The following is a 21206-nucleotide window of genomic DNA, read 5'->3' on the forward strand; positions in this document are numbered from 1 at the left end:
CTTAAGATCTTTGAGTCTGTTTCGCCTTAATTCCAGTTGCAATTTTGTCGTGGCATTTCTACTACGGTTCTTTTGGGGTTTTTACCAATACAATTTTGCTCCTCATTCCCTAAATGTTGTTCTACATTTTGGAAAACTATAATAAAATTGTTATTTATATGCGCGTATTTTCTTCATCAGTATTACGTTAAAGAGATAGTTAAATTGTGGTGAATTATGGTGAATACAGACTTTCGAGTGTAAGCCGTATTTTATAAGAAATTTATCTGTCAAAGGAAGTCTACTAAAATAAATTAGAATAAACATTCCAGTTTGATGAAATTAATTTTTTGTGTAACAACTTCAAAGCAGGTAACGAATTGTGAATTGGAATTTTAATCGTAGATCAAAGATAGCAGACTGCACTTCCGGTATAATTTGAACAGTTTGAGGACCGAAGAACGTGATATCTGGCTTACTGCAATAGCTGTTGATGATGGACAGTGGCATACCGTCAGAGTCTCGAGGTATGGATCAGCCGCAACCTTAGAATTGGACGGTGGCGAAGGAAGAAGGTTTAACGAAACCTTCTCCTTCCAAGGCCATCAGTGGCTACTGGTTGATAAACAGGAGGGCGTTTACGCGGGTGGCAAAGCAGAATACACGGGTGTCCGAACATTCGAGGTGTATGCCGATTATCAAAAAGGTACAATTTTAAATTATTTTATGTAGCATATTTCACTGTATAACACAAAACTACACAAGACATAAATGCGATGAATAAATTTGTATGTTTGATGAAATATTATAAGTATTATATCAAATAGTTAGTTAGTTTTTTGCTGAATATACAAAACATCTTCGTCTTTTTAAAACTAAGAATATTAAGTTTCAGAGAAGCTAGAAACTTTCTTGTTACTAGTTTAAACAAGTGATAAACAGCAATTTTATGGAAAACTAAATTCTTAGTATTTCTTTTTAATATCATTCTTTAAAATAACAGGAAAATTGAGAAACGACACAAATTAAATTATTATCGTTTTTAAATAAATATTAATATAACATTCTTTATGGTTCATTTCTTCGTATCTTAATGTATATAGTTCAACGTTATACGCTTTCCTGTATCAATGTTTCCCTAAAGTATATTAAGTACAAATATAAAAATGTAAATATATATTTTAACGTTTGTATTATTTTAATTAGGATGTCTCGATGATATAAGATTAGAAGGAAAACATCTCCCACTCCCACCAGCGATGAATGGTACACAATGGGGTCAAGCAACAATGGCCAGAAATCTGGAACGGAATTGTCCATCTAATAAACCCTGTGTCAATGTCATTTGCGCGGATCCGTATGAATGTATTGACCTTTGGAATGAATACGAATGCACGTAAGTGTCGATTTTTCGATGTCAATTTTGAATCGTCTCTGTTGAACAGTTTGTATATCGCAGGTATACAATTTACACACAAACAGTTTGTCGTGTTCCGGGTTTGCCCTCTTACTTCTTTTAAATAGAAAGTATTTTCTTTTAAAGAAAAGCTGTTTTACTTTCATCATCAACTAATTTCATGTTCATTCAATATTAAAATAAATGCCCATGAACATAATGTTCAACAGTATTCATAACGATCGACTTACCATTGCATTAAAGAAAAGTGTAAGAAATTTTTTTATTAAAATGCAAATTTCTCTTTTCTCAACATAGTCTGAAATATAATAATCTCAAATAAAATAACTCTAACATTTTTAGCGATAAATTCTTCCGATATCAGAAAATGTATGCAGTTGACTATAATTGATTTCACGATAAACATGCTTTTTGAAATACTTGTAGAAGTGAAAATACTGTCAGATGTTATCTGTAATTTGATATTTACTCGTAGATGCGGAGAAGGAAGAATTCCATCGCCAGACAACAAAGGATGCATGGACAAGAATGAATGTATCGATTATCCATGTTTAAATGGAGGCAGATGTATCAATCAAGATCCCCGGTTCCGCTACAGATGCATTTGCCCAGATGGCTTTTGGGGCGAGAACTGCGAACTTGTCCAAGAAGGTCAAACATTGAAGCTCAGCATGGGCGCCTTGGCAGCCATTTTAGTCTGTCTTCTGATTATTTTAGGTAAATGTTATTTAATAGTATTATTCATCATATTCATTCAGTAAATAATTTAATTTCAATAGATTTCTTAATTAATAAAGTACATGTTTTTACTCTACCAGTATTTATAAAATAATTAGTATACTGCATAAGCAGGCACAGCTAATAATTATTAATTGTTACATGTATTGTTCGTATGGTTAAATTTAAAAATAAAATAAAAGTATAAACATTATGTTCTTCTGTGTTTCAGTGCTCGTCTTAGTATTTGTTGTGTACAATAGAAGAAGAGAGTCTCACATTAAGTATCCAGGCCCTGACGATGATGTCAGAGAAAATATTATTAATTATGATGACGAAGGTGGCGGTGAAGATGATATGACCGCGTTTGACATTACACCGCTTCAAATTCCTATCGGTGGACCGATACCGGAAATGGGTGGAAAATTACCCCCATGCAAAGTACTCTGTACGGTTATTTGCTCATTACCAATCTATGACCTCATATATTAGCTGATATATATTCAAAATGGACTATTTATAAACAAACATTTTACAGATCCACTAGGGCCAGAGCCAAATGTCGGCATTTTTATAGAAGATCATAAAAAGAGGGCTGACAGTGATCCGAACGCACCGCCGTTCGATGATTTACGAAATTATGCTTACGAAGGTGGCGGAAGTATCGCAGGCTCATTATCATCGTTAGCTTCCGGTATGTAGAAATATTATACCTGTATACATACGAGAAATACATATGTACAATTGGCCCAACATGTCCATGCCGAGCAGCACCAAGCTAAAAAGTCATAGGTGCAAGGGAACTTTTCCATTCAGAATATTCGCGTCAATAGCTATAAAACAACAGTTCATATTATTGACTGAGACGCGTAACGAAGAAAGCAGACGAAACAGAATGTGACGAAGTGAAATGCGACGAATATTGGCATCGAATTTCGTTTCTGCACACCGACGACTTTTTGTTTACCGAATCTCGGGGACATGGAAGCTCGGCTACTATGTTTCTTGGAAAGACTGAGGTGAAGCGTATAGCTAAGTCCCCTTACCTCACTTCCCTCAAATCTTGGTGCTCGGCATGGTCATAGCGGGCCAACTGTATAAGGCATTTGAATTAAAATTTCATATTTACTGTAGTTTAATTATTGTACGTATATGAAAACAACATAGAATTATTATGTAACATCTGAAATTAAATTATAAGAATAGATGTAATGATTCTCTGTTATCATATGTAAATTACACATAAATATACATATTTAATAACTAATCGTAAATATTGTAAGTATGTAACATTATATAATTTTGTAGTGTAATGGACAAAAGTAGTGATTCGAAATAAATTATGAGTCAATAAATGTTAAGACATTGCTCTTGTAATACAAGCAAAATCCTATTTAAAAAATTAAGTGAATTTTACGTTCAATAGGTACAGACGACGAGCAGCACGAGTATGAATACTTAACTGCCTGGGGACCTAGATTTGACAAATTGGCCAACATGTACGGTCCAACGGAGGAAAGTGAGGAAGAGGAATAAAAAACGCAAAAAGTTTTGAAAAACTCGTGTGAGCTCGCACGATTGATGCTCCGAGCAGGATTAGTGTTTGTGTAACCTTAGAGAAAAAAATACCGTAGAAAGAAACTGTCCTCTAAGGAACATAAGTTCGAACAAACTTTTCAATTACAAGAAAAGCAACGCTCTGAAAGCGAAAAGATCAGCGTGTCCTCTGGAGCGGTGTGTTTACATGTGGCTAAACAAGAAAAAACACTATGTTTCGTTTAGTATACATCGGCCGTGGAATCGTTCCTGGCATACAGACGTAATCTTACAGAATGCATACACGCGAACAAGGATGAGGCGTTCGTGAGGGGTGCGTGAATAAAAGAGAGAAAGAAAGAAAGTAAGAGAAAAAGATTGAGAGAGGAGGAAGGATAGAGAGAGAAGGTGAGGGTTAGTGAGAGAGAAAGAGAGAATGAAAAGGTGTGGGTGAGTAAGAAAGAAAGAGAGAATGAGACGGTGAGTATGGGTGAGTGAGTGAAAAAGAAGGAAATAGAGAATGAGAAAGTGAGGGTGGGTGAGTGAGTGAGAGGTAGAGGGGGAAGATGGGATGAGGGAGGAATAGACTGAATGAGAGGGAGAGAAAGAAAGAGAGAGAGACATAATGAAGGAAAGAGAAAGAGAAAGAGAGAGAGACAGAATGAGAGGGAGAGAAAGAGAGAGCGACAGAATGAGAGGGAGAGAAAGAGAGAGCGAGAGAGAGAGAGATAAACAACGTTCTCCGGCCGACGAACGCAGCCGTTCGTCGATGGTGATCTCAGCAAAGAGCTTTCTTTTAGCCCCGTTATGTTACGAACGTAGGTATGAGCAAACCTATTGAGTCACGGGCTACCTTATGAAGAGGCACGTGTCAGAAAACACCACGTAGCCCACGAAAATGGTGCACACCTAACTTGTATAGCACGTTTACGCGTATACGTAGTGAATTTGCGCGCGCGTGCGCGTGTGTGTGTCTACACGCAAAAGAAGGACTTTTCTATTCAATACGATAAATCTATATATGCATATATAGATTTATTATAAATATTATACATATACATACGATTCATTATTTTTAATCACAGTCATAGTTACTATTTATCGGTACCATTGGCATCGATGTCTCGGTATTCGCTCGGTTATCATCGTACGCCGCGACAGTATCGGTTAACCGGACATTTATTCGTCAACGTTTTACTACTGCCAGTATCATTACCGTGCGTGTTCGTCGTTACGTTTTTTATCGATAGCCACGCGATCCGCGGTCTCGTCGATTCTTAAGGGCATTTTTCATTGTTTCGAAATGTTAGATTTTTCCTCCATTAATTCACTAATTAACAGTCTGAAATTCAGTGATCAGTAAGTGAATTTCCGGCGCGGTTTTTCCGTTTCTTCCAAGCGAATACGTTCCGACTCTCGGTCTTATGTACACGGACTCGTATCATTGTTGAGTGTAAAGAATCCTGAGAGACGGCACATTCGCAACGCCTTCCTCGTTCGCGGGATGCGGACGATCCTACCATAATGCGGTCTGTCGTACTAGAGTTATTTAAGACTCGTTAGGTATTGTTGACGAGTCGAGAACCATCCTCATCGTTGTCACCGTCATCACCATCCTTATTAATTATTGATAGTATTATTATTGACATTACGATAAATATATAAATATATATATATATATATATATATATATATATATATATATACACACATATATATATATACATATTATAATATATATATATAACATATATATATATATTATAAATATGAATTTATAAATAAATATAAATATAAATATAAATAAAAAGTAAAAATAAAAATAAAAATATAAATATAATTATAAATACAAATATAAATATAAATATAAATTTATATAGAAAGAAAGAGAAGCGCATAGGAAAAAACAAAGGGTACAGCAAACGTGGAAAGTACAGATGTCCACATTAACAAAGAGAGTTACCGAGCGCATATGTGACTATTATAATTAATATTATATAGATATAAATACATAATATGTGTATGTAATATACATTCTATATACATTATACTATATTATGTATATACATATACATATTATAGAATAAGGAGGAACACACGGACGCAGGACACATAAAGCGTAGATTAAAAAGTAAAAAAAAGAAATAAACAGTAGGACGAAATATAAATAGCCGGCCGACGAGTGAAGCTCATGGTTAAAGATACTCGACATAGTATTAATATTTATTTTCTGTCAATAACGAACCTGGCCGGCGAATACAATTAGTAATAATCGAAAGAATGAACTGATAAAACGAGAAGAGACTCGGGGGAAAAATATTATCGGCGAGTAAATGAAGAAGGAAATGGCGGAAGGTCCCTTCTCCGATTTTCGCACTGTGAATGAGTTCGATACTATTCTTCGGTCAAGCGTGACACTTTCGAACGAGCACCGAGCTGTTCATCGTAGAACGAACCGCTCGTTACGCAATGATATAAGGAACAATGGTCGTCGAGAGCATTTTCCGTGCGTGTGTCTCGACTGATTTGTAAAATTCTCTACGGAAATATTAATAGTCAATTTATCGGTTAGGCGGTGCCCAGTCGGGTCTCTCGAGAGATCCGGACGTAGTATAAGCACTTGTACGAATATTGTAAGTAACGTGTATCTCGGTATGTCAGTGTCGTTCGTACTACACCACGATCGGTACCGAGCATCGTTGTATATTTGTCCTACCAGATTATCGTCTTACGTATCATTCTACCCCGTCGAGTTTGTGATATTACGTTTTCCATGATCATTTGTTCAACGTGTCTTCGTCGAGGCATTGATATCTCACGGACATTGCGAATATCGAGAAACGCATCGAAGATTTCTCCCCTTCGAACGACACGTTTCTGTTAATGCGAATTTTGTATTTGACAATAATTTATTGACTTCAAGAAAAGAGTACGTGTACTCTTGTACTCTGGAGTACATGTACTCTGTATATATAACGTCTGATAGTTCATCCGTAATAATGCTCGTAAATATCTATTTTTTAATGTGTAGGGTAGTAAACCTAATCGCATATTTATTTATTTTTTATTAAACAACTGAAACATCATTTTAAAAGAAAAGTGAACAATAGAAATAGTATAAATTGTATGAGAGAGTAAATAATAATTTATTAGGAATACTAATGGTTCAAGAGAAATTCAAACGATTCTAGTAAATTATCGGAATTGATTAATTTTGTGTTATAAATTTTCTAAATGACAGTATTCGACGTTTCTCGATGTTAATAGGCCTGTCCTACTTACACTCAATTACCGTTTCATTCTATCACAGTCCTTCTTCGTACTGCACTCTTTCATTTCTCCAGCCATTTTCATCGTCGATTTCATCCCGCCATATAGATTCTAAGCAGAGACAGTATTCAACGGATTGGCGTTCTAAAAAGAAAGGCGGTTTATCGTTGAGTAATTAAATATTGAGTTGGGTAGTAAACGCGCGCCCTTGTGTGTGTGTGTGCGTGCGTGCGTTCGTGCGTGCTTGCGTGCGTGCGGGCGTGTGTGTCTGTGTGTGTGTGTGTACAGTGGCAAACTACGGTTGCTGAGCGATTATTTACGGCAACGAATCTCATACGAATAACGAAATTGAAACAAGTGTCGAATTCTTGGAGATTGATTTTGTTTGATATAATACAACACTGGAGTCCCTTATGTTTATCGAATTTATTGAAAAATATTTTTGCATAATTTTAGTTCAATTACTTATATGATAAAATAATATAAAGGAAAATAACATATTTCTAAGTAACAGAAGAATTACTTTAAGTGTTTTAACAATCTACAATCTCATTAGCATAAATTTTATTAGTAAAAATGAAAATACGTTTTACTTTTCTTCGTCAAAGAAACTAGTTCAACTTGATACAATACAATTTTCGAGATTGCATGTTGCGAAATGTATTTGTACTTTTAAATGACGTTGTTTCGGAACTGGTATGCAAAATTGACCTCCGAGATTTCTACTTCACCGAACGCCGATCGTCGGCTTTAATGCGATGGCACACGATTAGAAAAAAGATCGGTCTATTCTCTGGACGTAGAAACTTCGAAAAACTTGCACGCCGCTTTTATACAGGGTGTCTTATTATATTTTCTTTCAACCATCCTTTAATAATAAAAACACATTGTGAGTTATATAAATTTTATTAGTATAAATGTGTATAAAAGTTATATATTATAAATACTGACTCTTTTTGGAGCTGAGATTGTTTAATTATTCATTAACTAAAAATGCCTATTTAATATTGGGAATTACTTATCTTCAATGAGTAATCTGTTGATCTAATAATAATTCCGTTACATTAAATATGTTGTTGTCTCGTGAAATATCTCATCGTAATTGAATTTTAAAATATGTATCTATCGCTTTATGCAAATTCCAAGTTTCCTCGCACCATTTATTAAATTCACTAGATCTTATTTCATTTAATTTCAAAATTGAAGTGTAACACCCTGAAATTGAAATGTAATGCTTCTAACTTATGGGACACCCTGTATTGTTCATAAAATAATGATAACCAAAAAGATTTGTATACGAACAAACTGTTGATTGAACAAATGTTAAAAAATCGAGGAACATACTTCTGTTCCAAAAACGAAGGCAGCTCATGAGATTGCGTACAAAGAAATTTCCACGCTAACAATGAAGTATGAAGTAACACCTACCAGTCTTGCTCACGTAATGTGCATTGCAGTCTTATTTGCCACTGGTGGAACGTACTTACTTACTAATGAAGAAAGGATTGAACACACAAAGAAAGAAAAAACAGAAGAAATCATTGTGACGGAAACGTTCCTTGCTCTCATTCCGTAAGTTCATTCTCATGACCGGTCTAATCGCGACCTCTATTTTTAAGAATTAGAAACTCAGGAAATCTATCTTCTCATTTCTAACTGCACACAACTTTATAAATCGCCATTGTATTTCTTATTTACTCATATTCATTGGTCACGGTGGACCGGGTGATCTTCATTTATAATTTAAATAAAGGATTATAACAAATTCCTCGTATGCGTTGTAATCGTTCGATGCCGAACAAACGAGTAGTGAGTAAACGGAGTCAGAATCTCCTTAACTGTGAATATTTATCTATTTCTTAAGTGTATGACTTTGTTAAGTAATTTTCGTAATTGATAATCTAATTTACACTTTAAGAATAATACGATTCATTGAAATCAATCGACCGTCTGTACAAAAGAGAAAATTCACAACGATAGTTTATCGTTGACGCTAGCTCATTTACATGTTAAGGACTTCATTTAGCAATACCACGTGTACCATACACAGTAATCGAATTTATGTGGCGAAGGAAACGATCGATAAACAGCCGTCGATTTACTTTAATCGATTAATAAACACCGTCGAGCAATCGATAATTAATTTAAGGTACTCTATGAGACACAAACGGCTCAACTTTTTTACTCGAAACGAGTTGGCATTCGAAAGGACGAACCGAGAGACGAGAGGCGTTTTTATTTTCGAAAACATCTTGCAAGAAAGCAAAGGGAATCTGTTTACTGGCGCGAGACGAGTAAACTGAAGATAAATATAAGGTCACATAGTGGCTGGTAAACGAAAAATGGCGGCTACATACATATCCGTAAACTTTTTCAAAGCACTGCCTGGTTGTGCACAAAGAAGCAAAAAGAATCATTTAAAATGGAAAAACAATTTTAAGAAACAATTCATTTTACAACCGCATTATTCCGGATCATTGAACCTCAACGAAGGCAGAAGATTATTTTTCACGAGTTCAAACTCTCTCCCTACCTACCGACCTCCCTTTGTTACTCATCACCCAGATGCTTCTAAACTTGTATTGCGATCACGAGCGGGCGAAACGCTGTACACATCGAAAATGAAACTTTGCTCATGTTAACAGAAACATTCGGTGCGATTTAAGTAAAAATATATATTTTATTTATTCTATATGAGGACTTAGATGTTATAATGTAAAGGATTACATTAATTCATCTTCTGAAGACAGAAATTCGTTGATTGTTTCGTATTTTGTATTGTTCTAAATCCTCATTATGCGATGCATTTCCACAAATTTCATTTAAATTTTTCAACGAGGAGAATTTTTGTAATTAATAGTTATTAAAGTTATCCGTAATTTAACATACTTTTGGAGGCTGAGCCACTGCTTCTGTTTCTGAGCAAATGTTTAATTAATGCGCGCCTAATTTAATGGTGAATATACTGGCGATTCATCAGCGATTTTGAGTGACATGAGAAAATGAAGGAGAAAAAGTATCTATGAAAGAGAGAAAAATGACGAAAGCACAATCGAGTAGTCGACTTGACTGTCGGTCTGCGAAAATGGGAAAAAATCACTGTAATATATACACTTTTTGATTATAACGATGTAACGCTGCCACTGGACACATCCCGCGTAGTACAATTACCGTACATATATTCCGCAGTATACTGGTACACGTATTATTAATTAAATTGATATTTATTAACGATTAATTATTACATTATTACCACTATATTATCTATGCAATTTGTACTTTGCATTTCAGTTTGAATGAAATAAATGCCTTCTTTTTCATAAAAATAAATTTTCCGTTGTATCTCTTCGGTTTATTCAGATTAAATCAATTTTTGATACACTTCATTAATTATAAGTTCCAGTTCCATTTAATCTATGAGAAAAACAGATTAATTGATTCAGTGATACATTTCAGTTAAGAAATTCTAATGTTCAAAACTTAAGATCTTATTAATTTTTGATTATTTTGATTTAAATTTATTCATAACTCTATATCTAGATTATCTATATATGTATAACAATTATTTTAAGGGGTGGTTTTTCAAACAAAAATGAAATAAAAATCGAGAACAAAAAATTAAGATTTTAATTACTAAAATGTATTTCTAATTCTAAAGTAAAATAAAATGATGCAACCAAAATACATACATTTGGATTCAAATGTGTTCAAAATTAAATAATTTGCTATATTTGACTGCATTTCATGATTACAATGATATTAAACGTAGTTTCAAATCATTTCTGGCAGATAGGGACCACTTCATGTCAAAACAGTATTTCTTATTGTTGCTCACTACTATTAGCTCGATTTCTGCGTAGACCACTCCTGCGAACTTTACAACGACAAGGCTTTACCTCCACGTTTAAAAATGGAATTTCTCGTTGTAATTTTTCCCATAGTTTTTCCTTCATATGTATCATGAAGTCCGTCATTCCCTCGTCCCTACGTAATCAATTTTATTTTATTGTAAAAATTGATCTGTATGCAATTTCTATTTTATTTAATGTCTATTGCACATTCAATCTAAATTTTGTATTTTCTAAATGATTCTGAGAAAACAATACAACTAACTGTCACCGTAAAGTATGAAGGGTTATCATAATGAAGTCTTCCTTAAGACAATACAAATTTCAATGCAAATGTTATTCAGTTTTATTAATAAAGTGATACATGACTACAATTAAAAGAAAAATAATAATAATAAAAAAAATGATAAAAAAATATCCTACTGTTGATAAAAATTATAACATCAAAGAAATATGAAGTTCTCTGAAAATTATAAAGGTAAAATTTTTAGCAAATTTTGAATTGCGTAGACTATTTCATGAAAATGAAGATTAAAGAAGAATTATTTAATTATTTGTCATGAAACAGAAACTATCTTATTCATATAGTAAAATATTCCTTCCTTAATTATTTGTTACTGTGAGGATTATTCATTAGCTGTGCATATGAGAAAAAACTATTTAGTTTCGCTTGCTTTTTTGTGTTGTTATAATTTTTTACGCAGTTTAAGTCAATTAAAACTGCTTTATTGTACGCCATACCTAACAATTGTATAATCCACTGCATCAGTGATATATAGCGTAAGAAGAAAAAACGTAATTGTCACAGTATAAGTCACGAACACCATCAAAGATTTGTTTGTAGAGAACGCCACTGCTACTTCATCGAACTCAAGCTGACGAAGTACCTAATTAATTTAAATATAGAAGGTATTAAATTTTATACAAATTCAGTGAACATTGCTAAATCTATCATATTTCGTGATTTTTTAATATAGGAACCTGAAAAATCAAGTTGACGTTTGTAACAATCTATAGAATGATAAACTGTTATCTTACATGGTAAATTGCTCTCGGCATAGTAGTTACAAGAAGTGCATTGATTGGTGTCCACACGCAAGCAAGTGCGAATTCCAAGAAGAAAGCTGCTACTAAAAACTACACGCACATGTAAATCAGTGACAGGAGAATGTTTTCTTCGAATGCATATTGTGGTAAGCTTTATTAGAGTTATAATACATAACTAGTCGAGCATATTTTAAAAATGTAACCAATAATATACAAAAATCAAGATAAAGAAATAGCTCAACGAAAAGAAGTGAACTACAATCATTTATTAATGAAATCAATGGGCATATTATTCTATAAATGTTTTTATTCAATAGAGGTTTGTTGTAATCAATAAACGTTTGCATATCTATAAAAAGAAAATTTTCAAATTAATTGAAAGTATTACTGTAAATATGTATAATTTGTTATTATGGTTAAAATATTCAATAACTGAAAAGTGGAAATTGACAATTACGAAAGAAAAAACGAATTGTAACATTATATTATTGTTGAATACATAATTAAATGGACTTTTTTCAGAATTTAAAATATTCGAATGTTTTTCTGATGTTCATTCGTGGTATTTTATATGTGTTTCAAGTATTATAATAATAAAATGATATTTACCAATTACTAACCTCATACAACATCAGAAGAACCATTGTTGGTTTCCGGTATGATTGAGGAAAAAGGGTAGAGTCAAGAATAATAATATAAACACCAAGACTGAAGAAAAATGAGCTAAATGACTGACCAGGAAAAAGAGATACACAGTTTTCATCCTCCATGATATTGTCAAAACATGTCCGAAAAACTGGAAGTCCAGAAACATTTAGTAAAAATGCCCAAATTGTAGAAAGCAGTTTTGCCATTTCAAACAATATGATTATATAACTTTCTCTTTATTTTGATATTAATATCAAAAATACACGACCGTAGTTAATTTGCAAATGAATATTTACTTTATTTGCGAGATATCTCGATTTGACTTGTATCATTTCGATTAGTGCTATTTAAAAGTAACCAACATTACAATATGGAGAATTTATAATTCAGATTAAACCCACTTGCCATCTACATACGTTTCATTAGAGTATACAAAAAATTATTGACAACGTTAATTCTACCTAAGTCCAATAAAAACTTAACCAGATTTTAAATTGCAACATTTTTTCAAAGTTCCTTCGTGTAAATAATATACTTTAAACAGTTATTTAAGTTCTTTGAAAAACATTTATGTCTTTCAATATTAATATTCAGTATAGTTCAAATTAATAAGTATTAAATCTTAAGAAAATGAATGAATTTTGTCATCCATAAAAAATATCCTTGATTATAGTGACACTAATTGATCGGAAAGTTCTGCCTTCCAGGTATAAAACACAAAGGGGAATAAAATCAGCCATTAAGTACTACATAGTCTCAATTTTCTCGATCTGTAATTACGTTATAGTTATTTTAGTCTTTATACATATTTATTTTCTGTGTCCAAAATAAATATTTATATGCATCGCCAAAATACGGACGAATAATATGTTACGTACGGAGCTTTCCTGCGTCACTTTTTTCTTCTGGAAGCTGCATGCTGCTCCAGGGGAGCTCGTCCGTATATATAAAGATCTTAAAGGCCCCCATACGCGTTGAAACTTGCGACGATGCCTGCATCGCTACAAATGATTAGATGAAATGGTTTGAGTCTTCCAAAGTTTCATAATACATGTTGTGCTCAACCAAAGAGTGGAAAAGACTTAAACCCATCGCTTGTTCTGATGCCTGCATCGTCGCATGTTTCAGCGTGTATAAGGGTCTTAACTTCCTCGCGGGGGTCTACCGGTTGGGAAATCCAGCCTGCGCACACACGTACACTCACCACCATTTTTAGTCCATTTTGTGATATATAGGGACCACCGACTTGCTCATCATCGGGTTCCTTTCGAGTCACGCAAGACAAGAGATACATAGTGAAATCGGGTTCTCTTAGTTCCTTTCGAACACAGTCTAATAGTACGTATAATTACTGCTGAAACTACCCCCGCATTATTCAGTGCGTTAAAAACCGAGAGAACGAAACTTAGACTCCGCGACAGAACACACATTAATTGTATTACATAACTCTATTTTTGAATTCAATCTTATTTAGTGATCACATCTTTCGGAATTGCAGTATTAACACATTTCCATAACGGTACACTTTTACCGCTCGAAATGTACCTCATTCATTTTTAAAGAGTTACAAGGCAAAATCATTCCTACTACCAATCGTGGCACCCAGTGATGAAACAGACACTGACCCATCTACGATTTCCCTGATACTAAAAATGTTTAGTCATGCAATTACATCACCAGCTCTCGGCTCGTAACAAGTATCAGAATGACTTCACAAATAATATGTGAAGATGATTCAATCTTTTTAAGTTATCATTAATAACACTAAAATTACAATAAAAATTCAATTTATTACAAAATATTACACTTACACGTCAATGGACCAATAATGTACATATGCAAATTAAATCTCAATTGAAGTTCAACATTCCTTGAGATATTTGTTTACGTTAGATCTTTGCTGCTCATTAATTTATAGACGAACCAATCTGATACTTCAGGATTTGCGAAAGTTAGTTTTTTCCTTTTCCCTTTCCAGAATGTCCAAAATGGATTCCTGTTTTCCCTAAATACCATAGACATAATGCTAATTACCAGAACTTCAATTATTCTAAATCCTTTATTTAACTTATTTTAATTTATCGCTCATTAGTATTACGAGAAAATAATTAAGAAACTACATAATTGAATATAAAATAATATTAACATTATTTTATATCATACTATTTTTTTAATGATTTAATTATATTTTTGTCTCATAACTAGAGCACCATCATATTGTAGATATATCTCGACTGGAGTCATGGGAAGCATAAATGTATTGAAATTTTATAGTTAAGAAACTCTACAATGCTGGAAGTATCTTACAAAACTAAACATCACTGGTTCACTACTTGGCCCAAATATCCAAAATTGCATCCAGTGATTCCGTGGCATCAAGCATCCATACGAAAGACAATATCGACATACAAAACGAAAAATGTGTTACTGCACATTCTTTTTCCATGTAATAAGCGAACTCGGTTAAAATGGAATAACGACTCAAATTCAATGTTCCGTTTAACCGAAGCAACTGAAAAATAATTTCAGTAATGTATTGAATAATATTATTTATAGTACTATATTATTATAAATATATAATACTATCGATTAATATTAAAAAAATAACTATAAAAAATCACTCTAAAATTAACATGTGATAAAATTACTTGTGACACAAAAGTCTTTCAGTGACATCTTGGAAAAAATCAGTTTTTGTTGAAAGTAAAATTAAAGTGTGAAATTCATAAATATATTACATAAATTTTCAATTATTAAAAATTAATTGATTTTCTCTTTTGCATCGACTTACCCATTTACTTGATTCCTGAGTTAAACAGCGTATGACACGCATGAATGGCACCCAAACGGCATGTGTCGCTAAATTTGTGGTCAAAGCAGCCACCAGCATCTATCCAAATATGATATTAAAGAAATTATTATAATGATATTTAAAAAATATGATAATATTCATCAATGAATTATGAAGTGAAATACTTAACAAATATGCTGAAACACAAAGAATACTATACTAAAAGAACATTTAATGATTTATGAAAAATGGTACAATGTAAGTTCATTTATAGATTACAATAATACATTCTCTTCGTAAGAAGTCGCCAGTACAAAACACAAAAACGTTCGCTTTTTTTAATTGTCAAAACTTTTGATAGTTAAACATCAAGAAGTTAAAACTTTCAGAAAACGTGAAAATATATTTACAATTATGCAAAATATTTTAATTCGCATCGAGCGTAACGCTTAACTTAGGAAGATTCTGACTTAAAGTTAAAAAATTAGAAAGTATCAGATTAATTTTTGAAGTACAAAAATCTTAAATGGAACTGATACCGTTTTATCAAACTCGTACGAAACTCATTTCAAGTTTTTATCAAACTCGTACGAAATTCATTTCAAGTTTTTGTCAAACTCGTACGAAACTCATAGGTTTGGGCACAGAAAGAAACCCGAATGGAAGTAATTAGGCAGTAAATTTGAATTAAAACCAACCCATTAGTAATACAGTTACTAAGAAATTATGATTTTGACTCCAGGTTTTGATACTGGATTTCAAGATATCTCAATTTAATAAGTCTCATTCATTTAAATCTTAGAGCCTCCGTAACCGGGTTTACCGCGTCGCGTTATCGTAGCGTATTAAATTGATGATCGCACATGTCTGATATAAGAAAAACGATACGTGTACACTTTACGTACTAAAGGTACGACGGTTTGACGAAATATTGGTACCCGAGATACTACAGGGACAAAAGAGGACTTTCGCTATGTTTTCTTTTCTGTATCAATTAATCATTCTGTAGTTAGAATGGTGAATAGCATATTAGTGGCGAAAATATTATCAGTTTAAAGAATGTACTATTACAGATAACACATTGTATAATATATCATAATATAATACATATTATTATTATAATATTATATCTCTTTCATTAGATGTTTTTCTTTTTATATATTTCACAAATAATCTATCCATTTCGTCATTATTTATTATTATTTATTATTATTTCGTTCTATTTCTTTTTTTTACATGCTCTTGATTTATTTGAATTTTGAGTATTTTAAATTTTTATTAAGTTCTCCATCTCTGGTTCCTTTTGTTCCACGACTTCAGAAAGAGGAATTGGAATACAATTTGATGATGCCTAGTTGCTGCCAGTGTCGCACGATGGTCATATCGACGAATGAAGTGAACGGAAATTATTAATTCGTTGAAATTATCTATTATTTTTACATGACGAGACGACCCGTGTTGAAGAGCTTCATACTCGCATTCTTTGATTAATGAATAGCTTCGAAAAATTTAAATTTTATTCACTATGTAATAATAATTTATTTTTCTTTGCAACTAGTTTTCCAATTGTTTAATAATTATTTTTGTGTTGTAAGACGTAGGTACTAGATGATTGACAAATATTCAGTGTTATATAATTTCAGTTTATAAAATTTTTAGCGTAGTTTTGAACACAAATATCTATCAATACGAAAATACCTGCTGATTATTTATAAATTGAAGGTATAAAAAAGCTATATCTGCTTGATTTAATATATTACAAAAAATCTAGCATTATTCTTACTTCGTAAATATAAAGAAGTTGAATTGGTGGCTCCTTAAGTGTTCTAGGCCAAAGTCTGTATTCCGCGAGAAGGCACAGTACGGAAAATATGAAGAGTACCGATGCGTAAGATGGATCGAAAGGGGAACTGTTTTCGTCATCGAAACAGAGGCCTATTATGCAAATTTGTCGAAGATGAGTATACATGCCTGTCGCCACCACGGCCACCCAATGTGGATTTATAGATCCTAGATACTCCTTTACGGTTTCCATATTCTATTAACAGGTGCATTCAACTGATCCATGAAATAAATATTTTATATTATTAAAATTTTATTTTACCAAGTATTTTTAAAATAAGAGTCAAGAAGAAATTTATATCCTTTATAAAATATACTTAAATCTTAAGAGAATGAATAAAAATCTTAATTGAAGAAACTCATTTGAAAATTATCAAATTATAGTTAGAGAAAACTCTTAGAATGCAATATTAATACGAATTATAAGAGCATACCATCTAATGCTCTTAAGTAGGACGCTGAACTGCATTTATGCCAAAAACCTGGCATCAGGAATACTTTCCGATTTGTTCTCTCACTTTCAAACAACGAGATTTTTTAAAAAAGTAATTTGGCTACGATTGTTTTAGAGCTGAAACTTAATTCCATTTCCTTACTTCGAACGACAATTAAATAATAAAGTTATAGTCACCACTGCCTTTACGTATTTTGACTGTTAATTTAACATTACTGCGTATTTCTTCTTTTATCAGTTAGTTAGGTTACAAGTGTGACATTTGTTGCGTGGTGGCAACGAAAACCAACGCCTTCTCGACCGCGTCAACATAATGATATAATAGATGTTAATTTTACAATTATTTACAAATCAAGTAGCACAAAGAATTTGACAGATAAATCTATTACATTCATACAAAATTGAACATGAAATTCTGTTGTCAATAAATAAATTGTGGTAGTGTTGAAGATTTCTATATTACGAATATCTGAAAAAAGAAAGGATTGATTTTATCAATGATAAATTTTTAGAGATAGGGTACCGGCACCCCTAATATGGAACACCTGAGTTTAAAAGCTTGCCAGTGCGAAAGATATGCATTTCGTTTAATGAAACCTGCATCAAAATGCGAAGAAATTAATAAATATTCATACGCTAATTGTTAATATTGCAAAAATTTAAATGCCTTAAAACCACGGTAAAAACTGTAAAAAAAGTAAAAAATAGCTAGTAGAAAAACGATTTGTAATATAGAACACTTATATAAATAATAATTTGTAAATAAAACTCATTTTTATCACAAGAAATGAATATTTATTAAATTAGAAAGGACAAATAAAGAGCTGTCCCACTTTTTCTTTTATTTTATATTACGTTAAGTTTTTTTCTTCACTTTCTGTATCTTAGTGTATTGTTACGTAATCTTTGTACGTATCATATTATATTGTGTATTTCGTGAAGTGTGTATCTTATGTTAGTTGTCTTTGTTTTATTTGCGTTTTTGTAAGCCGATTGCGGATTGCAATACCCTAACATGGAGTGGAACTATTATTCTATTGTGTATTTCTTTTACGTAATGGTGTCACTTATTGGCAAGAGGTAATGTAGCCGTCCTCCTATTGTCTTCGTTTCTTTTTCGCGCGAGTCTGTTCAATCCTGGTATCTATCTAGCGACCAGATTCATGCGGGCTCGAATTGACTTTCCTGAGTTTTCCCAGGCTTCGTTCGGAGCTGTTCAAAGTCCGCGAATAGACTCTTGCGAACCTCTTCGCGTTCTTCTTTTATAACCATCTTCCGTAGTCGCTATTTTCGTCTACCCTTACCTTACTCCTCCACTCGACTTTCTCTTACTATCTTATTCCTTTCTCCTGTCTACATTTCTCCAAGGAAGGTCTTGGGGCGAGGCAGTCTTACCCGAGTTATCGACGAGACGAGTTCCCTGCACACCGATTGCAAAATATTAAATAAACTTGTGTTGAAGAAACAGTACAAAGTCGAGTTATTTTCCACCACCAGTTCCTCCACAATTCTTCTATTATCAATGATTATATTTTAGCAAACATAAACGTAAAACATCACCAGAATGTTTCTCCATTTTTTCAGTGAATTATTAATGATAAAATAATTGTATTTATCGTGATTGAGAAACAAATTAAAGGGCAAAGGGTTAAATTCAAAAGTATAAGTAGGTCCTTCGCAGCAACCTCCTCGTAGTGGACCTGGAAACTAGCATTATCACCGATAGAGTAGTTCCTATTGAGGACCATACTGGGCCGATCGGCTGCAAAATTGTATGATCTACGTTAAAATACGCCAAGTAGTTATTTTTTAGTTTAATTCGCTTATTTCGTCTGCTTCTCCATTTACTCCGTAAATCGATGTGACCGATTCGAAAAATTACGATGTTTTGTTTGTTTAAATATAACTCGTTCGTGGCTATACAATTAAAGTGCGACAATCTATTTTATAATATATAAGAAATATCATTTATGTTTTACACAACTGTATAGAGCATCAGAGAGAACGAAATATTATTTTAGCATTATGGAACTAAACAATATTACTACATACCTGTTAATAAAAATAATATTTGATAATTGTAGCAACAGTTATTGTACATATAAAATTATTATTCATTTGGCTTATGTATAAATAAATATGTTTATAATAAAATTATTAATAGAAAGCAAAATCATTATATCTAATTTCAAAATAATATCTGAAAATGTATTATACGTTTTAATCCTGAATGCTTAAAAATTTTGTTAGAAACATTATAGTCCAAGTAAAAATGTTTATTGAACTTCAATTTTATTTGTCAAAATTTCAATTATTCGAATAAAATCTATTGGTATATAATTTATTGCAGAATTTTCTACAAGTGCATAATTAAACAAAATAATTTCTTATATAAATTTTATTCCTGTAATTTATATAGTAAATGTATTTATAAAAATATTTTCTTTTCTAAATTAATAAAAACCGTATTGTCATGAAGTTATATTAAATACTACTTCTATCGTTTAAACATATGCACCTTATACATTTGTTGCCACTAAATCATATGACACAGTCGTAACAAAACTAAAGTAACTCGCGTGCTCGGAGTTTGTAGTCATTGCAATATTGTAACGGATACGTTTGTATGCTGGTTTACCATATTTATTACTTGTTCAATTTCGATCATCTTTCTTGATATAGTTTTCCGATTGACTGTTCTATACACGTAAAGGGCAAAGCAAAACCTCTAATTTTTATACAGTCGGTAATTCAAAACATGTAATACCGAGTTCCATAACCTTGCAATATCTATACTATACCTCGTTTACGATGTAGTTTTCCTATTCACCGTTCTCTAGGCATAAAGGACAAAAAAATCCCTGATATTCTACATAGCCGATAATTCAGAACATCTGACACGAGTTCCCTAAGCTGGCAATGTTTATATGTACATCTCGTCTGTGCTACAATATTGTCGTATACCGAAAGTAAATAATTTGTTAAACTTTTAAGCTATTATTTTATAAAAATTAATATGGAGAAAACACATCGCATTGATCGAATATTTTTCATTATCTGCGTTAAAAATTTACAAATAAATTATCAACCCATTCTTTACATACATTCAATTATTCTTATAGAATTCAAAATTATGAAATTTATTAGTTACATTAGTATGAGTTAAGTTTAAACAAAATATCCATTCTTATTATAATATATCCATATATTATCCATTCTTCACTAAAATATTATTAATTTTAATAATCTCAGGTCAATTGTGAAAAATTACTTTCGTATTTATATTTCTGAAAATATTAAGTATGCGGAGAAATAGAGATTATAATAGTGACATTGTAGACTAACGCAACAAATTTTATAAATTAGAAAACTTGTAGGACTTTACACAATTGAAATCTAAAACTTTTTAAACCGTGAATTTTATTTTTAAAAAATACATTCATATTTGAATAAAATTTGTATTAAATTTAATAATATATATTTACAACATTATGTAAAGTAAAAAATGTTGCAGAAGTATTAAATTTAAATTAATTTAGAGATGCATAAATGTCATCAAACATGTAACTTCTAAAAAAAATGGAATATTTACAGAAACACTTAGCAAAGTAAAAGCTGATTTGTTCACGGAGAGTAAAAACTTAGTGAGCTGTAAAA

General features: G+C 32.1%; 3 protein-coding genes across 10 annotated transcripts in view; 1 reads left to right on the top strand and 2 right to left on the bottom strand.

The window, feature by feature from the left end:
- The window catches only part of LOC116424766 (neural-cadherin), a 446688-nt gene extending 436605 nt beyond the window's left edge, over nt 1–10083 (top strand). For all 3 annotated transcript variants that reach the window (XM_076367977.1, XM_076367978.1, XM_076367979.1), the window contains 6 exons: nt 385–685; nt 1186–1375; nt 1872–2113; nt 2346–2561; nt 2652–2807; nt 3540–10083. In XM_076367977.1, coding sequence (XP_076224092.1) covers nt 385–685; nt 1186–1375; nt 1872–2113; nt 2346–2561; nt 2652–2807; nt 3540–3649 — 1215 coding nt within the window. In that variant the 3' untranslated portion in view covers nt 3650–10083. The remainder of the gene's footprint in view (nt 1–384; nt 686–1185; nt 1376–1871; nt 2114–2345; nt 2562–2651; nt 2808–3539) is intronic.
- A 139-nt stretch (nt 10084–10222) lies between these two features.
- LOC116424765 (uncharacterized) lies at nt 10223–14149 on the bottom strand. 2 transcript variants are annotated; one of them, XR_012998695.1, is made up of 6 exons: nt 13341–14149; nt 12435–13232; nt 11806–11904; nt 11509–11654; nt 10609–10903; nt 10223–10333 (listed from the first exon to the last, which is right to left on the bottom strand). XR_012998695.1 is itself a non-coding variant. In XM_031971610.2 (6 exons), the coding sequence occupies exons 2-6, from the start codon at nt 12666–12668 to the stop codon at nt 10329–10331; spliced, it is 633 nt and encodes a 210-aa protein (XP_031827470.2). In that variant the 5' UTR covers nt 12669–13232; nt 13341–14149; the 3' UTR covers nt 10318–10328. The 2 variants fall into 2 exon arrangements, 1 of the variants encoding a protein (XP_031827470.2); XM_031971610.2 differs by having other exon boundaries at nt 10318–10333; nt 10755–10903.
- A 124-nt stretch (nt 14150–14273) lies between these two features.
- Nucleotides 14274–21183, bottom strand: LOC116424799 (uncharacterized). 5 transcript variants are annotated; one of them, XM_031971680.2, is made up of 5 exons: nt 18854–21183; nt 17037–17291; nt 15254–15352; nt 14796–14974; nt 14274–14467 (listed from the first exon to the last, which is right to left on the bottom strand). In XM_031971680.2, exons 2-5 carry the CDS (start codon nt 17286–17288, stop codon nt 14347–14349), a joined length of 651 nt encoding a protein of 216 aa, XP_031827540.1. In that variant the 5' UTR covers nt 17289–17291; nt 18854–21183; the 3' UTR covers nt 14274–14346. The 5 variants fall into 5 exon arrangements, with proteins under 5 accessions (XP_031827540.1, XP_031827541.1, XP_031827538.1 ...); XM_031971681.2 differs by having other exon boundaries at nt 17037–17311; XM_031971678.2 differs by lacking the exon at nt 18854–21183 and adding an exon at nt 17530–17734.
- Nucleotides 21184–21206: the final 23 nt, after the last annotated feature.

This window comes from Nomia melanderi, chromosome 5 (genome assembly GCF_051020985.1).
Source record: "Nomia melanderi isolate GNS246 chromosome 5, iyNomMela1, whole genome shotgun sequence".
Lineage (NCBI taxonomy): Eukaryota > Metazoa > Arthropoda > Insecta > Hymenoptera > Halictidae > Nomia > Nomia melanderi.